General features: G+C 47.8%; 1 protein-coding gene across 4 annotated transcripts; it reads left to right on the forward strand.

Annotated features, from left to right (window-relative positions):
* Positions 1–220: 220 nt before the first annotated feature.
* Positions 221–13,623, forward strand: LOC144715614 (phytochrome B-like). 4 transcript variants are annotated; one of them, XM_078590559.1, is made up of 7 exons: positions 223–424; positions 542–2,433; positions 2,751–4,119; positions 4,419–5,229; positions 11,945–12,238; positions 12,867–13,296; positions 13,378–13,623. In XM_078590559.1, exons 2-6 carry the CDS (start codon positions 1,810–1,812, stop codon positions 13,144–13,146), a joined length of 3,378 nt encoding a protein of 1,125 aa, XP_078446685.1. In that variant the 5' UTR covers positions 223–424; positions 542–1,809; the 3' UTR covers positions 13,147–13,296; positions 13,378–13,623. The 4 variants fall into 4 exon arrangements, with proteins under 4 accessions (XP_078446688.1, XP_078446685.1, XP_078446686.1 ...); XM_078590560.1 differs by having other exon boundaries at positions 223–2,433; positions 12,867–13,305; XM_078590561.1 differs by having other exon boundaries at positions 223–2,433; positions 12,867–13,262.
* The last annotated feature ends 2,830 nt before the right edge of the window (positions 13,624–16,453 follow it).

Here is a 16,453-nt window from a genome sequence, read left to right on the forward strand (position 1 = left end):
AAAAAAATTCCTAGGTCTGAACTAACTTGTTTCTGTTGAATGTTTTTACTAGAACCGAGTTTATTAAAATATCATTCTAAAGATTACTTCCTAAACTCAGGCTTTAAGTAAAGTTGAGTTAATTTCAATAATGATATATCGCTAATCTACTTATCTCCATGTTCTTGAAAATATATGAAATGAGTCTGAATTTTCCTAGTTATTTAAACAAAATATTCATTCATCGGACCAAGAATCTCAGATTTTTCAACTGCCGATCGGAACGAGACTCGGCGCCACGGCCAGTTCTTCATCTCCTTCTTCCGATCGGAGAAGAAACTGCTACAAATCGGCCTGGTATGGTCTTTCCCATCGCTGTCGCAGGGCAATCTGACCCTATCCTTGGCGCTTTCTTCACTGCTAATTCGGTCAGGAATCTTTCGAGGTCGGCCATGGCGGTTTTTGTCCCTTGTTCATCGCTCTATCTCCCCACAATCCATCTCGGCTGACGATTCTCTGGCTTCGGATTTCTACCAATGAGCGACTGGCCTTCTTGCCGCAGGTTTTTGTCGCTCGAATCTGATCTTCGTGCTCGGATGGTGGCATGACGGCATCGCCATCGCCATCGCTGACGCCGGCATTGGAGTGAACAGAGGCAGCAGATCAATCCTACAAGAAGAACTGCGAAGAATCTCGGATCGGGGAAAGAGGAAGAGGATCGAAGCTAGTAACCCTAATCTGAATGAGAAGGGTGATCGAAGTTTGCAGCTCTGGGGAGACGGAAGAATTTGTAATCTGAATGAGAAAGAAGATCGAAGTTTGGAACTTTTTAGAGAGGTAAGAAACCCTAATTTGGAGGAAGAAGATCCAAGTTGGGAGCTTCGCGGAGTCGTAAGAAGATCGAAGGTGGAAGAAGATCGAAGGTAGGAGCTCAGCCGAGACGGAAGAAACAGTAATTTGAAGGAGGAAGAAGATCGAAGCTAGGAGTTTCGCGAAGAGGGAAGAAACACTAATCTGAACGAATGGAAGATCGACGTTAAGAGCTTTTCATAGAGGAAGTAAGACCTAATCTGCAGGAGGAGGAAGATCAAAGTTGGGAGCTTTGCGGAGGCGGAAGAAATCCAAAATTGAAGAAGGAAGAAGATCAAATTGAGCAGTTTTGCAGAGAGGAAGAAGCACTAATTTGAAGGCGGAAGAAGATCAAAGTCTGGAGCTTTGAGGAGGCGGAAGAAATCCAAAATTGAAGAAGAAAGAAGATCAAATTGAGCAGTTTTGCAGAGAGGAAGAAGCCCTACTTTGAAAGCGGAAGAAGATCAAAGTCAGGAGCTTTGAGGAGCCGGAAGGAATCCAAATTTGAAGACGGAAGAAGATCAAATTGAGCAGCTTTGCTGAGAGGAAGAAGCCCTAATTTGAAGGGGGAAGAAGATCAAACTTAAGAGCTTTGCAGAGACGGAAGAAATCAAAATTTGACGAGGAAGAAGATCAAATTGAGCAGCTTGGCAGAGAGGAAGAAGACCTAATTTCAAGGAGGAAGAAGATCAAACTTAAGAGCTTTGCAGAGACAGAAGAATCCAGGGGAATCCTCATCCGAAGGTGGAAGAAGATCAAAGTTATAATCTGGAGGAGAAAGAAGATCGAAGTGAGCAGCTTCGCAGAGAGGGAAGAAACCCCAATTTGAAGGAGGAAGAAGATCAAAGTGAGGTGCTTTGCAAGACGGAAGAACCCAGAGGAATCGGAACTAGGAGGGGTAAGATTAAATTTGGGAACTTTGCGGAGAGGGAAGAACACAAAGAAGCCCAATTCCAAAGGAAGAAGAAGATCATCCGGGGCATGGCATCAGGTTCGTCGTGGGGGAGCAACGCCCGAGCTTCGCCGGCGGAGTCGGCGAGCAAGGCGGTGGCTCAGTACACGACTGACGCGCAGCTCCATGCCGTATTCGAGCAGTCCGGCGAGTCCGGCAGGTCCTTCGACTACTCCCTCTCGGTTCGGCCACCGTCCCAGGAAGTTCCTGAGCAGCAGATCACTGCCTACCTCTCCAAGATCCAGCGGGGCGGCCTCATCCAGCCCTTCGGCTGCACCATCGCCGTCGACGCTACCTCCTTCGCCGTCCTCGCCTTCAGCGAGAACGCCACCGAGCTCCTCGACCTCACCCCGCAATCCGTCCCGTCCATAGACAACAAGCTTGCCCCACTCTCCCTCGGCGCCGACGCCCGCACCCTCTTCACCGCCGCCAGCGCAGCGCTCTTGGAACGCGCTGCCATGGCCCGCGAGATCACGCTCCTCAACCCGATTTGGGTCCAGTCTCTCAGCTCGGGAAAGCCCTTCTACGCCATCCTCCACCGCATCGACGTCTGCATCGTCATCGACCTTGAGCCGGCCAGAGCTGAGGACCCCGGCGTCTCCATCGCTGGCGCTGTCCAATCCCAGAAGCTCGCCGTCCGCGCCATCTCCCGTCTGCAGGTAGAAAATTGGGATTTGATCTGATCGATTGAATGTTGTTGGCAATTGAGAAAATTGATCAATCAGAAAGACGTGATCATGAGCTGATTGCAGCTCACCTCATCACCTTGACAATTGGATTGTCCTGAGTGATGTAGGAGGCATGATCCAGTGACAGATATGATCAAGCTGAATGATTGGATCAGGTCCCCCTCATCAGATCACTCATTGTGATCCGACGGTGAAGAATGATCTGTTCTACTGATTGAATTGGACTACCATGCCTTATCAGCACCGATCATGTTATCAGTGATTGGACTGCTGTACTTTACCTGCAGGCCCTCCCCGGTGGTGATATCAACCTCCTCTGTGACACTGTCGTCCTCCACGTCCGTGAACTCACGGGCTACGACAGAGTGATGGTCTACAAATTCCACGAAGACGAGCATGGTGAGGTTGTTGCCGAGTCCAAGAGAGACGATCTTGAGCCATACCTCGGTCTCCACTACCCCGCCACTGACATCCCCCAGGCCTCCAGGTTCCTCTTCAAGCAGAACCGAGTGAGGATGATTGCGGATTGCACCGCAACACCGGTGAAGGTGGTGCAAAGCTCGAGTCTCTCCCAGCCGTTGTGCCTGGTGGGCTCCACCTTGCGGGCCCCACACGGCTGCCATGCACAGTACATGGCCAACATGGGCTCCATTGCGTCTCTGGTGATGGCGGTGGTCGTCAATTCTGGTGAGGAGGACGCACAGATGAAGCTCTGGGGGCTCGTCGTCTGCCACCACACCTCCCCCCGGTGCATTCCCTTCCCTCTCCGCTATGCCTGCGAGTTTCTCATGCAAGCCTTCGCACTGCAACTGAGCATGGAGCTCCAGCTGGCAGCGCAATTGCACGAGAAGCACGTGCTCAAAACCCAGACCCTCCTCTGTGACATGCTCTTGAGGGAGTCTCCCAGCGGAATTATCACCCAGAGCCCCAGTATCATGGACCTGGTGAGGTGCGACGGCGCGGCCCTTTTCTACCGGGGAGAGTACTGGTGGCTCGGGGTTTGCCCCGGGGAGGAGGAGATAAAGGGAATTGTGGAGTGGCTGAAAACCTGTCACGGGGAGTCTGCAGGGCTGAGCACGGACAGCTTGGGAGAGGCGGGGTACCCGGGGGCAGCGGCTCTGGGGTCGGCGGTCTGCGGGATGGCGGCAGCGTGTATTACAGAAGAAGACTTTCTGTTCTGGTTCAGGTCTCACACGGCGAAGGAGATCAAGTGGGGTGGCGCAAAGCACCACCCCGGGGAGAGGGATGATGGGCGGCGAATGCACCCAAGGTCGTCATTTAAGGCGTTCCTCGAGGTGGTGAAGGACAGGAGCCTGCCTTGGGAGGCAGCGGAGATGGATGCAATACACTCTTTGCAGCTGATCCTGCGGGACTCGTTTAGAGAGTCTGCGGGAGATGACGGCAGCGGGGAGAAGAGGGGGGTGGATGAGATGAGCGCTTTGGCTAGAGAGATGGTACGGCTGATCGAGACGGCTACCGTGCCAATATTTGCAGTGGATGGTAGCGGCCTGATTAATGGGTGGAATGCCAAGGTGGCAGAGTTGACTGGGCTCCCTGTGAGAGAGGCCATGGGGAAGTCACTGGTAAGGGACCTGGTTTTCAGGGAATCCGCCGATGCCGTGGACAAGCTCCTCAGTAACGCTCTCCGAGGTATGTGCAACCGGATATCTCTCTCTATTCTAGCTCTCTTGCACAAACAAAGGACACGCACTCAAACACGTCACCCATTATTTCTAAAAAACTTTTCTTTCTCTTATTTTTCAGTAACCCATACGCATACAGCATGGTTTTTCTGAATTTTAAGTAATTATTGTTTTCGTCCCTCTCTCTACACAAAATGCTTTTCCCGAATTTCAGGAAAAAGTTCTCTCTCCCAAATGTTGAAGAGATTTTCAAAGGGAGTGTTTCTCTCTCTTACTCTCTGGAGATGGGTTCTTTGGTTCTGGCAGGGGTAGAGGACAAGAATATCGAGCTTAAGCTGAAGACATTCAAGTCACAAGAGGACCCTGAAGGCGCTATCTATGTTATTGTCAATGCCTGCTCAAGCCGGGACTCCACAAACCGCATCGTGGGGGTGAGCTTCATCGGCCAAGATGTGACCCGGCAGAAGGTCGTCATGGACAAGTTCATCCAGATCCAAGGTGACTACAAAGCCATCGTCCACAGCCCAAATCCTCTGGTGCCCCCCATCTTCGCCTCCGATGGAAGCGCCTGCTGTTCTGAATGGAACACAGCCATGGAGAAGCTCAGTGGCTGGTCGAAGACCGAGACAGCTGGTAAGCTGCTTGTCGGAGAGGTATTTGGGAGCTACTGCCGTCTCCGTGGATCTGATTCTCTGACCAAGTTTATGGTGGTGCTGCACAATGCCATCGAAGGCCGGGAGGGGGATAAGGTCCCGTTCGGGTTCTTCGACAAGGAGGGGAGGTTTGTGCAGGTGCTGCTGACAGCAAATACGAGGAGGGCGGCTGACGGGCGGGTGATGGGGGCCTTCTGTTTCCTGCAGACTGCCAGCTTGGACATGCAGCAGGCAACGGAGTTGCAGCGGCAGCAGGAAAGGAGGAGCCACCAAAGGGTGAAGGAACTTGCTTATGTGTGTCAGGAGATGAAGAACCCCCTGAGGGGGGTGCAGTTCACTAACTCGCTGCTGAGGATGATGAAGCTGACAGAGGAGCAGCGCCAGGTCATGGAGACTGCAAAGGCCTGTGAGAGGCAGCTGGAGAGGGTGATCATAGAAACCGACTTGGAGAGCATAGAGACTGGGTCAGTAATCTTTTGCCCTCTCATCTTACATTTAAGGTTAAAATTTTAAGAACTACTTGAGTTAAAGTTTAGGATGAACGAAAAATTTGAATTCATTTTGTTTTTTTAAAGAGAATGGTGAATACTTTATTTGAGCATTTTTATTCGTTATATTTCTTTCAGAACCCTTTTACCCACCCGAGGTAGATTGAAATTTTAAAATTTCAGAAATACTAGTATCAGCACTTTAAGTGAAAGAAGTTTTAGGATTCTGATACGAACCTTGGTCTAGGCTCATATCGGAAGGAGTGGAGGACGAGGTGAGGTAGAAATTCCCGCGGCAGAGAGGTGAAACGGGAAGGATAGGAGAGGAGGCCAAGCAGAGGGGTTAGGGATCGGCCAAGGATGAGCTACCTGAAGACTTAGTGATGCAGAGACGATCACGACGACGGGGATCATGGAGGGAGACGGAGTGTGCATATTGTTGATATGATTATTACGTTTCTTTATTTTTCTCTCTCCTGTTAGCCCATTAAGGGCCCTATCTCTAGTCAGCCCATTAGGGCTCCCTATAAAACCCTGTAATCTCTTTCATTTCATCATTAAGAAGTATTGTTTTCTTGTTCACATGGTATCAGAGCCCTAACCCTAACCCTAATCTGGGTTTCCTGGGCTTGACCTTGCGCTCCGATCTCTGGCGGTTCTCACGACCGCCTGATCTCGCGCTCCGGTCCATCGCCGTCCGCTGTATCCTGCACCGGGGGTCGCGTGCAGCAGTTCGCCACGCCCAGCAGCCAGCCGCTCGCCGCGAGCAACCGCTTGCCGTGCGCAGCTGCCAGCCGCGCAAGACGCCGCCGCGCGCGCAGCCTCCCGGCGCGCGCAGCAACCAGCCGCACGCGCCGCTCGCCTCGCACAGCCGCCCGGCGTGAGCAGCTGCCCGACGCGAGCAACCGCCTGCCGGCGCAGCTGCCAGCGCGCCGACGGTCGCCCGCCGCGCTGCGCAGCCTCGGCGCGCGCAGCAACCAGCGCCGCGACGCCGCTGCGCACAGCCGCCCGGGCGTGAGCAGCCCGCGTGCGCGCAGCTGCCAGCCGCGCCGGTCGCCGCCGCGCGGCCTCCCAACGCGCGCAGCAGCCAGCCGCGCACAGCCGCGTGCTTCGGTCCGCATCGACCTGCCTCGGTCCGTGCCGCGAGCCGCATCCGCCGCGCCGTGTATCTGCCTCAGTCGAGCCATCAGCTCTTGCAGATCCCACCGCTCGGTGCAGTTGTTTCTTGTGGCTGGTTCAGCACCTTCTGACTGTGATCTACTCTGATTGAGCCACCGGATTCTACAATGACGAATCCGGTTGCTGCTGATTCGCCAGAAGCCCAGACCTCTACTGTTACGCCAGACTCGACGCCGGTATCTACGCCACATGCAGCTGCAGTGCCTCTTGAGCCCGGGAATTGGTCGTCCTCTCTTGGGCCATTCTCTCTGCCTAGGATGCCTCCGGATGGTATGTTTACTGGATTTAATCTTCTGCAATGGCGCCAGTACGTCCAGATCACTTTAAAGGGGCGTCTCATGCGCCATCTTCTAGAAGACGGACCTCCCCGGACCGATCCCAAGTATTATGACTGGCTGGACGTTGAGGGGGTAGTTCATCGCTGGCTCTTGGACAGTATTTCACCCAGTGTTAAAGGTGAATTCCTGTCTCTAGAGTCGGCTCGGGCGGTCTGGGAAGCAGCACTCGAGGGCCACTCCAAGAAGCACAACATTGTGACTCTGTACGAATTGGTGCATCGGGCCGCCAACCTGCGTCAAGGAGACTGGTCTATCATGGAGTACAGTACGGAGCTCATTTCGTTGTGGAATGAGATTGACCACTACATGCCGCCCGACCCTCATTCGGTGGACCGCAAATATACTCTTCAACTTCGGGTTTTCCAGTTTCTTATGGGACTGAACCCGGAATATGAAGCGGTACGGGCTCAGCTTATACATCGGGAGACTGGTCCTATCTTCAAGGATGCGCTCCGCAGTGTGAGGGTTGAAGAATCTCGCTTTCAGCAGGTCCAGAACTCGGCTTCGGCACTTGTAGCTCAGTCCTCTTCGTCTGCGCGCCCATCGACGACTACACCACCCAGTTCTTTGCCGCGTGGTCAGACTGCTCGGACGGAGGATTCTCCGAAGGGTGATCCTTCGCTGTTTTGCAATTACTGCAAGAAGTGAGGTCACTCTAAGGAGACGTGCTACAAGCTTCAACGGAAACGCATGCAGCAGAGTAACCTTGCTACTGTCGCACCTGCTGCCGGTCCCGTGCCTACTCCGGGTCAAGTACCTATGCCATATGGTCTTCTCCCGCCCTCGCCCGCCAGCTTTACTCCGGAAGAAATGGAACGTCTACGCCAATTGCTGGATCCTCCAGTCGTGGGATCATGCTCCTTGGCCCACGCAGGTATGTCCACCGGTCTTCCTACACCTCCATCCCCTTCTGGCCATTCTCCTTTCTCTTCTACTTGGCTCCTTGATTCCGGTGCCACCGCCCACATGACTCCTAATCCAAGAGCCTTTGTGACTTATGAACCCGTCCCTGGATCCTCCAAAGTCAAAACAGCCTCCGGCGATCTTCTCACCGTGGCGGGTATTGGACGTGTGGCTATTTCCTCTTCTATGCATCTACCTAAAGTTCTTCATGTTCCACGTCTTACTCATCATCTTCTCTCCTTATCTAGCCTTGTTCGCGACTTGAACCAAGACCTTACATTCTCTCCTACTTCATGTTTTTATCGTGATAAGGTGTCGGGGAGGACGATTTCCATTGCTGAGGAGCATGAGGGGCTCTATCTTGTTCGACCTCGTTCGACTTCTTTTGCTGTTGCTGCTGCGGCAGTTTCCCTTTCGACTTCCCATGAGCGTTTGTGGCTTCTTCATCGACGTCTCGGCCATCCTTCTTTTGCTACTCTTTATCGTCTTTTCCCAAACTTTTTCAAGGCCATTCTGTGGACCGTTTTGTTTGTAATGCTTGTCGAATTGCGAAACATCATCGCACTACGTATCCTATCTCTTCTTCTCATTCTTTGACCCCATTCTCCCTTATTCACACCGATGTGTGGGGACCATCCCCTATTCACAGCACTTCCAGCTCTCGATGGCTATGCATCTTCATTGACGATGCAACTCGTTTCACGTGGGCATATTTCTTAAAGAACAAATCGGAGATATCACGTGTCATTCCTCAATTCTACTCACTTGTCCAGACTCAATTTCTACATCAATTCGTCGCTTCCGCTCCGACAATGCTAAAGACTACGTTAACACTTCGTTAAGCACTTTCTTTCGAGACAAAGGCATTATCCATGAAACCTCTTGCCCTTATACACCCCAGTAAAATGGCGTTACCGAAAGAAAATTCCGCCACATCTTTGACATGACTCGGAGCCTTCTCTTCCATATGCATGTGCCCAAGTATTTTTGGGGGGAAGCCGTCTCCACCGCCATCCATCTCCTCAACCGCCTTCCATCTCGAGTGCTTGACTATTCCACTCCTATTGACCGTCTTCAGCATGTCTTTCCCACTCTCTCTCTCCGAACTAATCTCACCCCTAGTGTATTTGGATGTGTCTGCTATGCGCCTAACCATCAACTTGGTCGTGATAAACTGGATCCTCGTGCTATCAAATGTGTGTTTGTTGGTTATTCTTCCACCCAAAAAGGGTATTTATGCTATCATCCACCCTCTTGTCGGTTTGTCGTCACCAAAGATGCCACATTTGATGAATTTCTTCCCTACTATTCCTCCTCTTCTCCAGAACCACCATCGTCCACATCTCCATCCGATCCACTTGAATTCCTAATTCTTCCTCCACCATCTCCTCCGTCATCCGTCTCTAGTCCCTCTTCGCCGGCCCCGACAGAAGTGTCTCCTCCTGTTGCTCCTCCAGAGATTGTGCCTCCCGACCCGTCTCCGGCCGCCGTCTCAGTCCCTCCTGTGGAGACTCCTCCTGTCCCTGCTGCTGAATTCCCCTCTTCTGCCGAAACTTCTTCGATTCCACCGCTTCCTCTACGTCGCTGCCCGCCTGAAAAACACTACGGTATTACTCTTGCTCGTCGAAAACCTCGGGTTGCTTCTTCTTCTCCAGCTGTCCCGCCTCCCTCTTCCTCCACCCCTCCAGAAACCTCCTCATTAGCCGTGCTGCCCTCGTCTCGTTCTTCTCCTCTCTATCCATTAGAGGCATCCATCTCATCTCACCGTCTCTCACCATCCTATCATGCCCTTCTCACCTCACTTGATGCCACTTCCCTTCCAAAGACGGTGGACATTGCCCTTTCGTTTCCGCATTGGCGTCAGGCTATGGCGGAGGAGCTTCATGCTCTTGCTCAAAATGAGACGTGGGATCTGGTTCCTCTACCGGCCGGGAAGCATCTAGTGGGGAGCCGTTGGGTGTATGCTGTGAAGCATAATTCCGACGGTTCTATTGAGAGGCACAAAGCCCGGGTTGTGGCGCAAGGGTTTACTCAGAAGCATGGCATTGATTATCAGGAGACATTTGCCCCCGTCGCCAAGCTGAATACGGTGCGGATCTTATTGGCCCTTGCTGCAGATCGTGGCTGGATTTTGCAGCAATATGATGTGAAGAACGCTTTTCTGCATGGTGATTTGACTGAGGAGATCTACATGGCATTACCTCCTGGCTACACTTCCTTAGTGCCGTTGTCTCCAAAGTCTGTTGTCTGTCGCCTGAAGAAAGCACTATATGGCTTGAAGGAATCTCCTCGAGCGTAGTTTGGTCGTTTCACGATGGCCATGAAGCGCCGTGGATACCGTCAGTGTAATGGAGATCACACCCTCTTCTACTGCCATTCCACGTCAGGGGGAGTCGCTATTCTTCTTGTGTACGTGGATGACATCATTCTTATGGGTGATGATACGGCGACCATTACGGAGCTGGCTATGTATCTTTCGTCGGAATTTGCTATTCGCCATCTTGGCCCGTTGAGGTACTTTCTTGGTATAGAGGTGGCATATTCTTCGAGCGGGATCTTTATTTGTCAGAGAAAGTATACGGTGGACCTTCTCTGTGAGCTTGGAAAGGAGGACTCCAAGCCTGCTTCGACACCGATTGATGCGAACCATCGACTTGGTGCCGATGCGGATGAGGAGCTTGCTGAGCCTGGACCATATAGAAGACTTGAGGGCAAACTGATTTATCTCACCCACACTCGTCCGGACATTGCATATTCAGTGGGTGTTCTGAGTCAGTTTATGCAGACTCCTCGCAGGAGCCATTTTCATTCGGCTCATCGTCTCCTCCGTTTCCTGAAGGGCACCATTGGCCGTGGACTATTGTTTCGTCACCATACCGGCCTGCGTCTTGAAGTCTACACCGATGCAGATTATGCCGGCTCTGTGGTTGATCGTCGGTCCACATCTGGGTATTGCACCTTCTTGGGCGGCAATCTGATTACTTGGAGGAGCAAGAAGCAGAAAGTGGTCTCTCGATCAAGTGCTGAAGCGGAGTTCTGTGCCCTTGCGCATGGTCTGTGTGAAGCACTTTGGATTACCCAGCTTCTTCGTGAGCTACGGTGTCCAGTTATCTCCCCTGTCCAGCTGTTCTGCGACAACAAATCGGCGATTAGCATTGCTCATGACCCCGTTCAGCATGATCGTACAAAGCACATTGAGATCGATCGCCATTTCATCAAAGAGAAGCTTGAATCGGAGATTTTTGCACGCCATATGTTCCGTCCGCTGAACAACTTGCAGATATCTTCACCAAAGGGCTTCATGCCCCTAGATTTGAGGAGCTCTGTTCCAAGCTGGGTGTGGAAAACATCCACGCTCCAGCTTGAGGGGGAGTGTTGATATGATTATTACGTTTCTTTATTTTTCTCTCTCCTGTTAGCCCATTAAGGGCCCTATCTCTAGTCAGCCCATTAGGGCTCCCTATAAAACCCTGTAATCTCTTTCATTTCATCATTAAGAAGTATTGTTTTCTTGTTCACACATATAGAAGAGACGAGAGGGATGGGAAAACCGACAATCACTTAAGAACCAACATCCAGTCTGCCCTCTCAGAAGGAGGGCTGTGCTATTTAAAGGAGAAACATAGAGGGAAAGGCGCCTGGCTGCCCTTCATAGCAAATTGACGAGAATGCCCCCAACGTGGGCCCGGGGAATCCTGTCAGATTCATTTTGTCCATTCATTTTATGTGAGCATATTTTATCGATTTTATCTGTTCAACATTCTTTTGCCTATCCACTTCTGCTGATAATAGAAGAGTCAACTTTTTTCGTTTAAAATCTTCAGTTTTACTAGACTCAACCCTTAAGATGAAAGTATAACGGAGTTTATTTTATTGGGTTTGAAGATAATGGTGGATTCATTTTATTTGGACATATTTTATTGATTATATTCGGATTGACACCCTTTATGCGGTGTTACATTAGAAATAAAAAACACTAGAAATTCTTGGGTCGATGCTTCTTAGTTTTATTACAGAGGAATAATGAATATTCGTGATGAGAATCAGATTTTTTGTATCTTTTGGGACACTACTTATTAATGCACAAAACCACTAACGCATACGGCTAAATCTGAAGTGAACTGTCAAATTGGAAAATTATGAAAATTATTCCTGTTTTATTTAACTGATGATCCCGAATATATGGCAAGTATTCCAGTTTTTATGTTTTCACAGATTTGAAGGTTCAATTTCTTTTTAATTAATTTTTGATGAATTTTTTTGTGAGTCAGGTCTTTGGTGCTCTACCCAGAACGTTTCTTTCTTGGCAGCATGGTCAACGCCGTGGTCAGCCAGGTGATGACCTTAGTCAGAGAAAGGGGCATCCAGCTGGTGAGGGATATACCAGATGAAGTCAAAGTCATCGCAGTCAGCGCTGACCAAGTCAGAATCCAACAAGTTATTGCTGACTTCCTCGTGAACATGGTCCAACACGCTCCACCTGTTGTGGGCTGGGTGGAAATCCAAATCAAGCCCACAATAAAAAGATCCTCTGATGATGTGGAAACGGCCCATCTCCAATTCAGGTAGTATGATTGTTGTCTTTCTTAAGTATAACGCGTCAAGTGTTTCAGCAAAAGTTTAAAATACGATCTATTAACATAAATCATTAAATATTAGATGAAATATATTGAGGAAAACAAAGGAGAAAATTTGGCGGATAAGAACTACTTCACCTTGGCCTTTCCTATTTAATATGTGATCTGGACGTCATCGTTTGCTTACACTTCCCGAGTGTCAGGGCTGACCCTGATCATATGCTTTTTCCCCAAATTTCTGGTAAATTTACTCTAATCCGCATTGTAATTAATCGATCGTGTGATTTATATTAACATGCAATAATACCTTATTAACTCAACTTTAGAAATCCCATAAAATGATGGAATCTATGTTAGATTTTGCTGCCCTTGACTAATCTGCCAACCACAATCTAGATAAATCCCTCCCGAAAATAAGGAAAAACATTAGAATACCATAATGAAAAACTCCAGCATGCAGTTCCGGCACAAACTTCTCTACGAACCGAGTGTAGCAATCGAATTATCATGCGATTAAAATGCAAATTTAATTCACCCCTTTAATTTATTTTTTGACACTGATCGGTCTATAAAAATCTCCTGAGTTTTTGAAAGTATGGATCATGTGTGTGTTCAGGATTGGGAGCCCGGGAGACGGGCTGCCGGCCGTGGTGGTTCAAGACATGTTCCACAACGGGCAGTGGGCGACTCAGGAGGGGCTCGGATTGAGCATCTGCCGAAAGCTTTTGGAGCTCATGGGCGGCGAAGTCCAATACATCAGAGAGTCTGAGAGGTGCTTCTTCCTCATCACTATAGAGCTTCCGTCTGCCGCCGCCGGCCACGGTGACATCAGCGGCTCAGCAGCGGCGGCGCCGACGGCAGTGGCAGCGGCGATGGAGGACGAGACTGCTACTTGATAATCATACAATTATCTGAGATTACAGATTTCAGCTGTTTTAGGCTGTGATTCTCACCTGACCAATATTCAGAGCAATGCAGTTTAGAGATAGAGAGAGAAAGGATGAAGAGGAAGGTAGGGAGGGGATCTTTTGGTTTGGTCTGTACAGGTGATTGAGGTTAAGCTGGGATGTTATTTTTCCTTCTTATCTTCTTTTTCTCTCTAATTAGCTTTGAATTGTCCCATGCAGATGCTGTTTTTCTCTCTCTCCGCCATGGAGGCCTGAATTAGCCGCTGCTTGTGAAGTTTGGAAAGCGATCAAATTTGAATTCGAGCCAGTAGATAAGCTAGATGTTTAATAAAAGCTAAGCTTGCCTAATTCAGTGATTCCTGTTTGTTCTCCTAATTGCAATTAAACTCGGCTCTATCCTTTATTAGTAAAAATTGGGCCGAGAAAATGAGGATCTTTTGTATTTACATATATCTTTTTTGCATATATCTTTTCTTTTATGTATCAATATATACATAATGTACAGGGACAAGGACCTTTCTTAGAATCAATCTATCCACGATATAAATCTAAGACTAAGTTAAGGTTAAAAAAAAAGACTTCTTTTTTTTTTATGTTCTATACATAATAAATCCTATGGATCCTTGGGATTGGTGGATTAGTTAATATACCAGAGTTGCATCATTCAATTACCACATTTCCCGTGGTGACATCAGCGTTACCGTCGAGCTCTCTGACTGGATCCAGCCATGGTGACGTCAGCGGCTCAGCCACAACGGCGATGGAGGGCAAGACTGCTACTTGATAATCATCCAACCATCTGAGATTACAGATTTGAGCTGTTTTAGGCTGTGATTCTCACCTGATCAATTTTCAGAGCAATGCAGTTTAGAGATAGAGAGAGAGAGAGAAAGGATGAAGAGGAAAGTAAGGAGGGGATCTTTTGGTTTGGTCTGTACAGGTGATTGAGGTTAAGCTGGGATGTTATTTTTCCTTCTTATCTTCTTTCTCTCTCTAATTGGCTTTGAATTGTCGAACGCAGATGCTGTTTTTCTCTCTGTAATGTCATTTCTCCGGCTGCTCGTTGGTCTAGATGAGTTTTCTCTCTCTCTCTCTATCAGCTGACCAAATTTTCTGAGTCATGTAGTTTAGAGAGAGGACAGAGCGAAGACGGTCTGCTGATGATAATCCAGTCTGAATTGTACTACTACATAAGATACTGGACTGTCATTTCCTTGTCTAATCTTCTCTCTTATAAACTGGCACATAATTGCCCCATGCAGATGCCATTTCTCTATTTGAGCTGCATTTTTATTTCCATTACTTAATCAAAGTTTTAGAGCTTTTCAGGTAGAGAGAGAAAGTGAAGAACATGAAGAAGAAAGTTGGCCATAGGGTGTCAGGCCTGATGGGTTGAAATTTCTTAGTTGTCTTCTCTCCTTTCTCTCTCTAACTGGCATAGAACTATCTCTCCCTACTCTAGAGAGAGAGTCAGTTCATGGGAGGTTTTTTGATTAATCATCTCTTATTTTCTCTTCCATACTAGAGTTCTCTTCAGCTTGTAGTGAGAGAATGAGAAGAGGACATAGTTTGGCTAATAGTTCTTAAATTATAGATAAATAGAAATAAAGTCATAGAAGTTATCAGAAAAAGTGTTATTGGAATATAATTATTGGTACACAAGGTTAATAGATAAAGAGATTGATAAATTAAAATCTGCAGTTAGTTAGGTGGGTTGATGGGTAAGAAAGTATTTATGGACTGGCAGTTGGATAAGAGAGCTGTTAAAGAACGTTACAGACTATACAAAGACAAGTTACAAATTTAATAATTTATACATATTTTCCAAAAATATATTTTAGTTGTTTGTCTATCAGAGCTTACTCTCTAGTAAAATGTTGATTTCAGAGTTGGGTTTGGTGTAATCTTCATGAAAGTCATACAACTTTCTTGCTCAAAATCTCGGGGTTCAATTGATTGATCAAATTTTGGTTACAATTTAATTTATCAGTCACATTGATCCGAATCTTGAATTTTAACAGTGATCAAAATTTGATAAATCTTATCTGACGTCAAGATTTGATAAGGCAGAATGATGATCAACTGTAGATCTATCTGTGAACCCTATTCTGATTACACTGCAGTCAATGTAGTACACTCTTTATATGAGAAAAATTTAAAACAATGAAACATATTTCTCAGTCACATGGGATCAAATTCTATATCTTACCTAGGGCAAGAAGAACAAAAAAACTCAAAAATTGTAATATCTTATAATTTAAGAATCTATAATTGACATTAAATATAGAGTATAACACATTTTAGTAGTTTGTGGATGAAGTTGACAGGTAGCAAGCAACCTTCACATGCAGTTTTGAAATATCTGAAATGTAGGAATTTAGTGGGACAGCTAGTCAACAGAGCTATTTTGCACTAATTCTTTATAAATTCAGATAATGTTATGGCCCATACAGTTATCTCTTCTTCTTCTTCTTCATGATATGGAAAACTGAGGCCTTATTGAACAGGATATTGTGGGTCATTGAAAGCAGAGATAGAGAGAGAGAGAGAGCCATAAAGAGAGAGGGGATAAAAGAGAAAGAAATATCGTGGATATAAAGAGAGATAGATGCAGGAGGAGAAGACAAAGGAGAATTACGTCAGAAGGAGAGATATTTATAATGAGAACAGAGAGAGATCGACAGGTAGATATTTATAGATGTATTGGGATACATTATTGAGGCAGGGAGGGAGGGAGGGAGGGAGAGAGAGAGATAGATAGAGAGAGATAGAGAGCGAGAGAGAAGATAGAGAGATAAGATGGAGAGAGAAGATAGAGAGGGGGAGAGAGAAGATAGCGAGAGAGAAGATGGAGAGAGGGAGACAGAGAGAGAAAATAGAGACAGCAGATAGAGAGAGAGAAGATAGAGAGAGGGAGACAGAGAGATAGAAGATAGAGAGAGAGAAGATAAGAGAGGGAGACCGAGAGAGAAAATAGAAAGATATAGAGAGAGAGGATAGAGAGGGAGACAGATAGCGAGAAAGAAGATAAAGAGAGAGAAGATAGATAGAGAGAAGAGAGAGAGAGAAGATAGAGAGAGAGGATAGAAAGAGGGAGACAGAGAGCGAGAGAGAAGAGCGAGAGAGAGAAGATTCGAGAGAGGGAACATAGAGAGAGAGAAGATAGATAGAGAGAAGAGAGAGAGAGAAGATAGAGAGAGAGGATAGAAAGAGGGAGACAGAGAGCGAGAGAGAGAAGATTTGAGAGAGGGAACATAGAGAGATAGAAGATAGAATGAGAGAGAACATAGAAAGA

The sequence above is a fragment of the Wolffia australiana genome, chromosome 19 (assembly GCF_029677425.1).
Source record: "Wolffia australiana isolate 7733 chromosome 19, ASM2967742v1".
NCBI lineage: Eukaryota > Viridiplantae > Streptophyta > Magnoliopsida > Alismatales > Araceae > Wolffia > Wolffia australiana.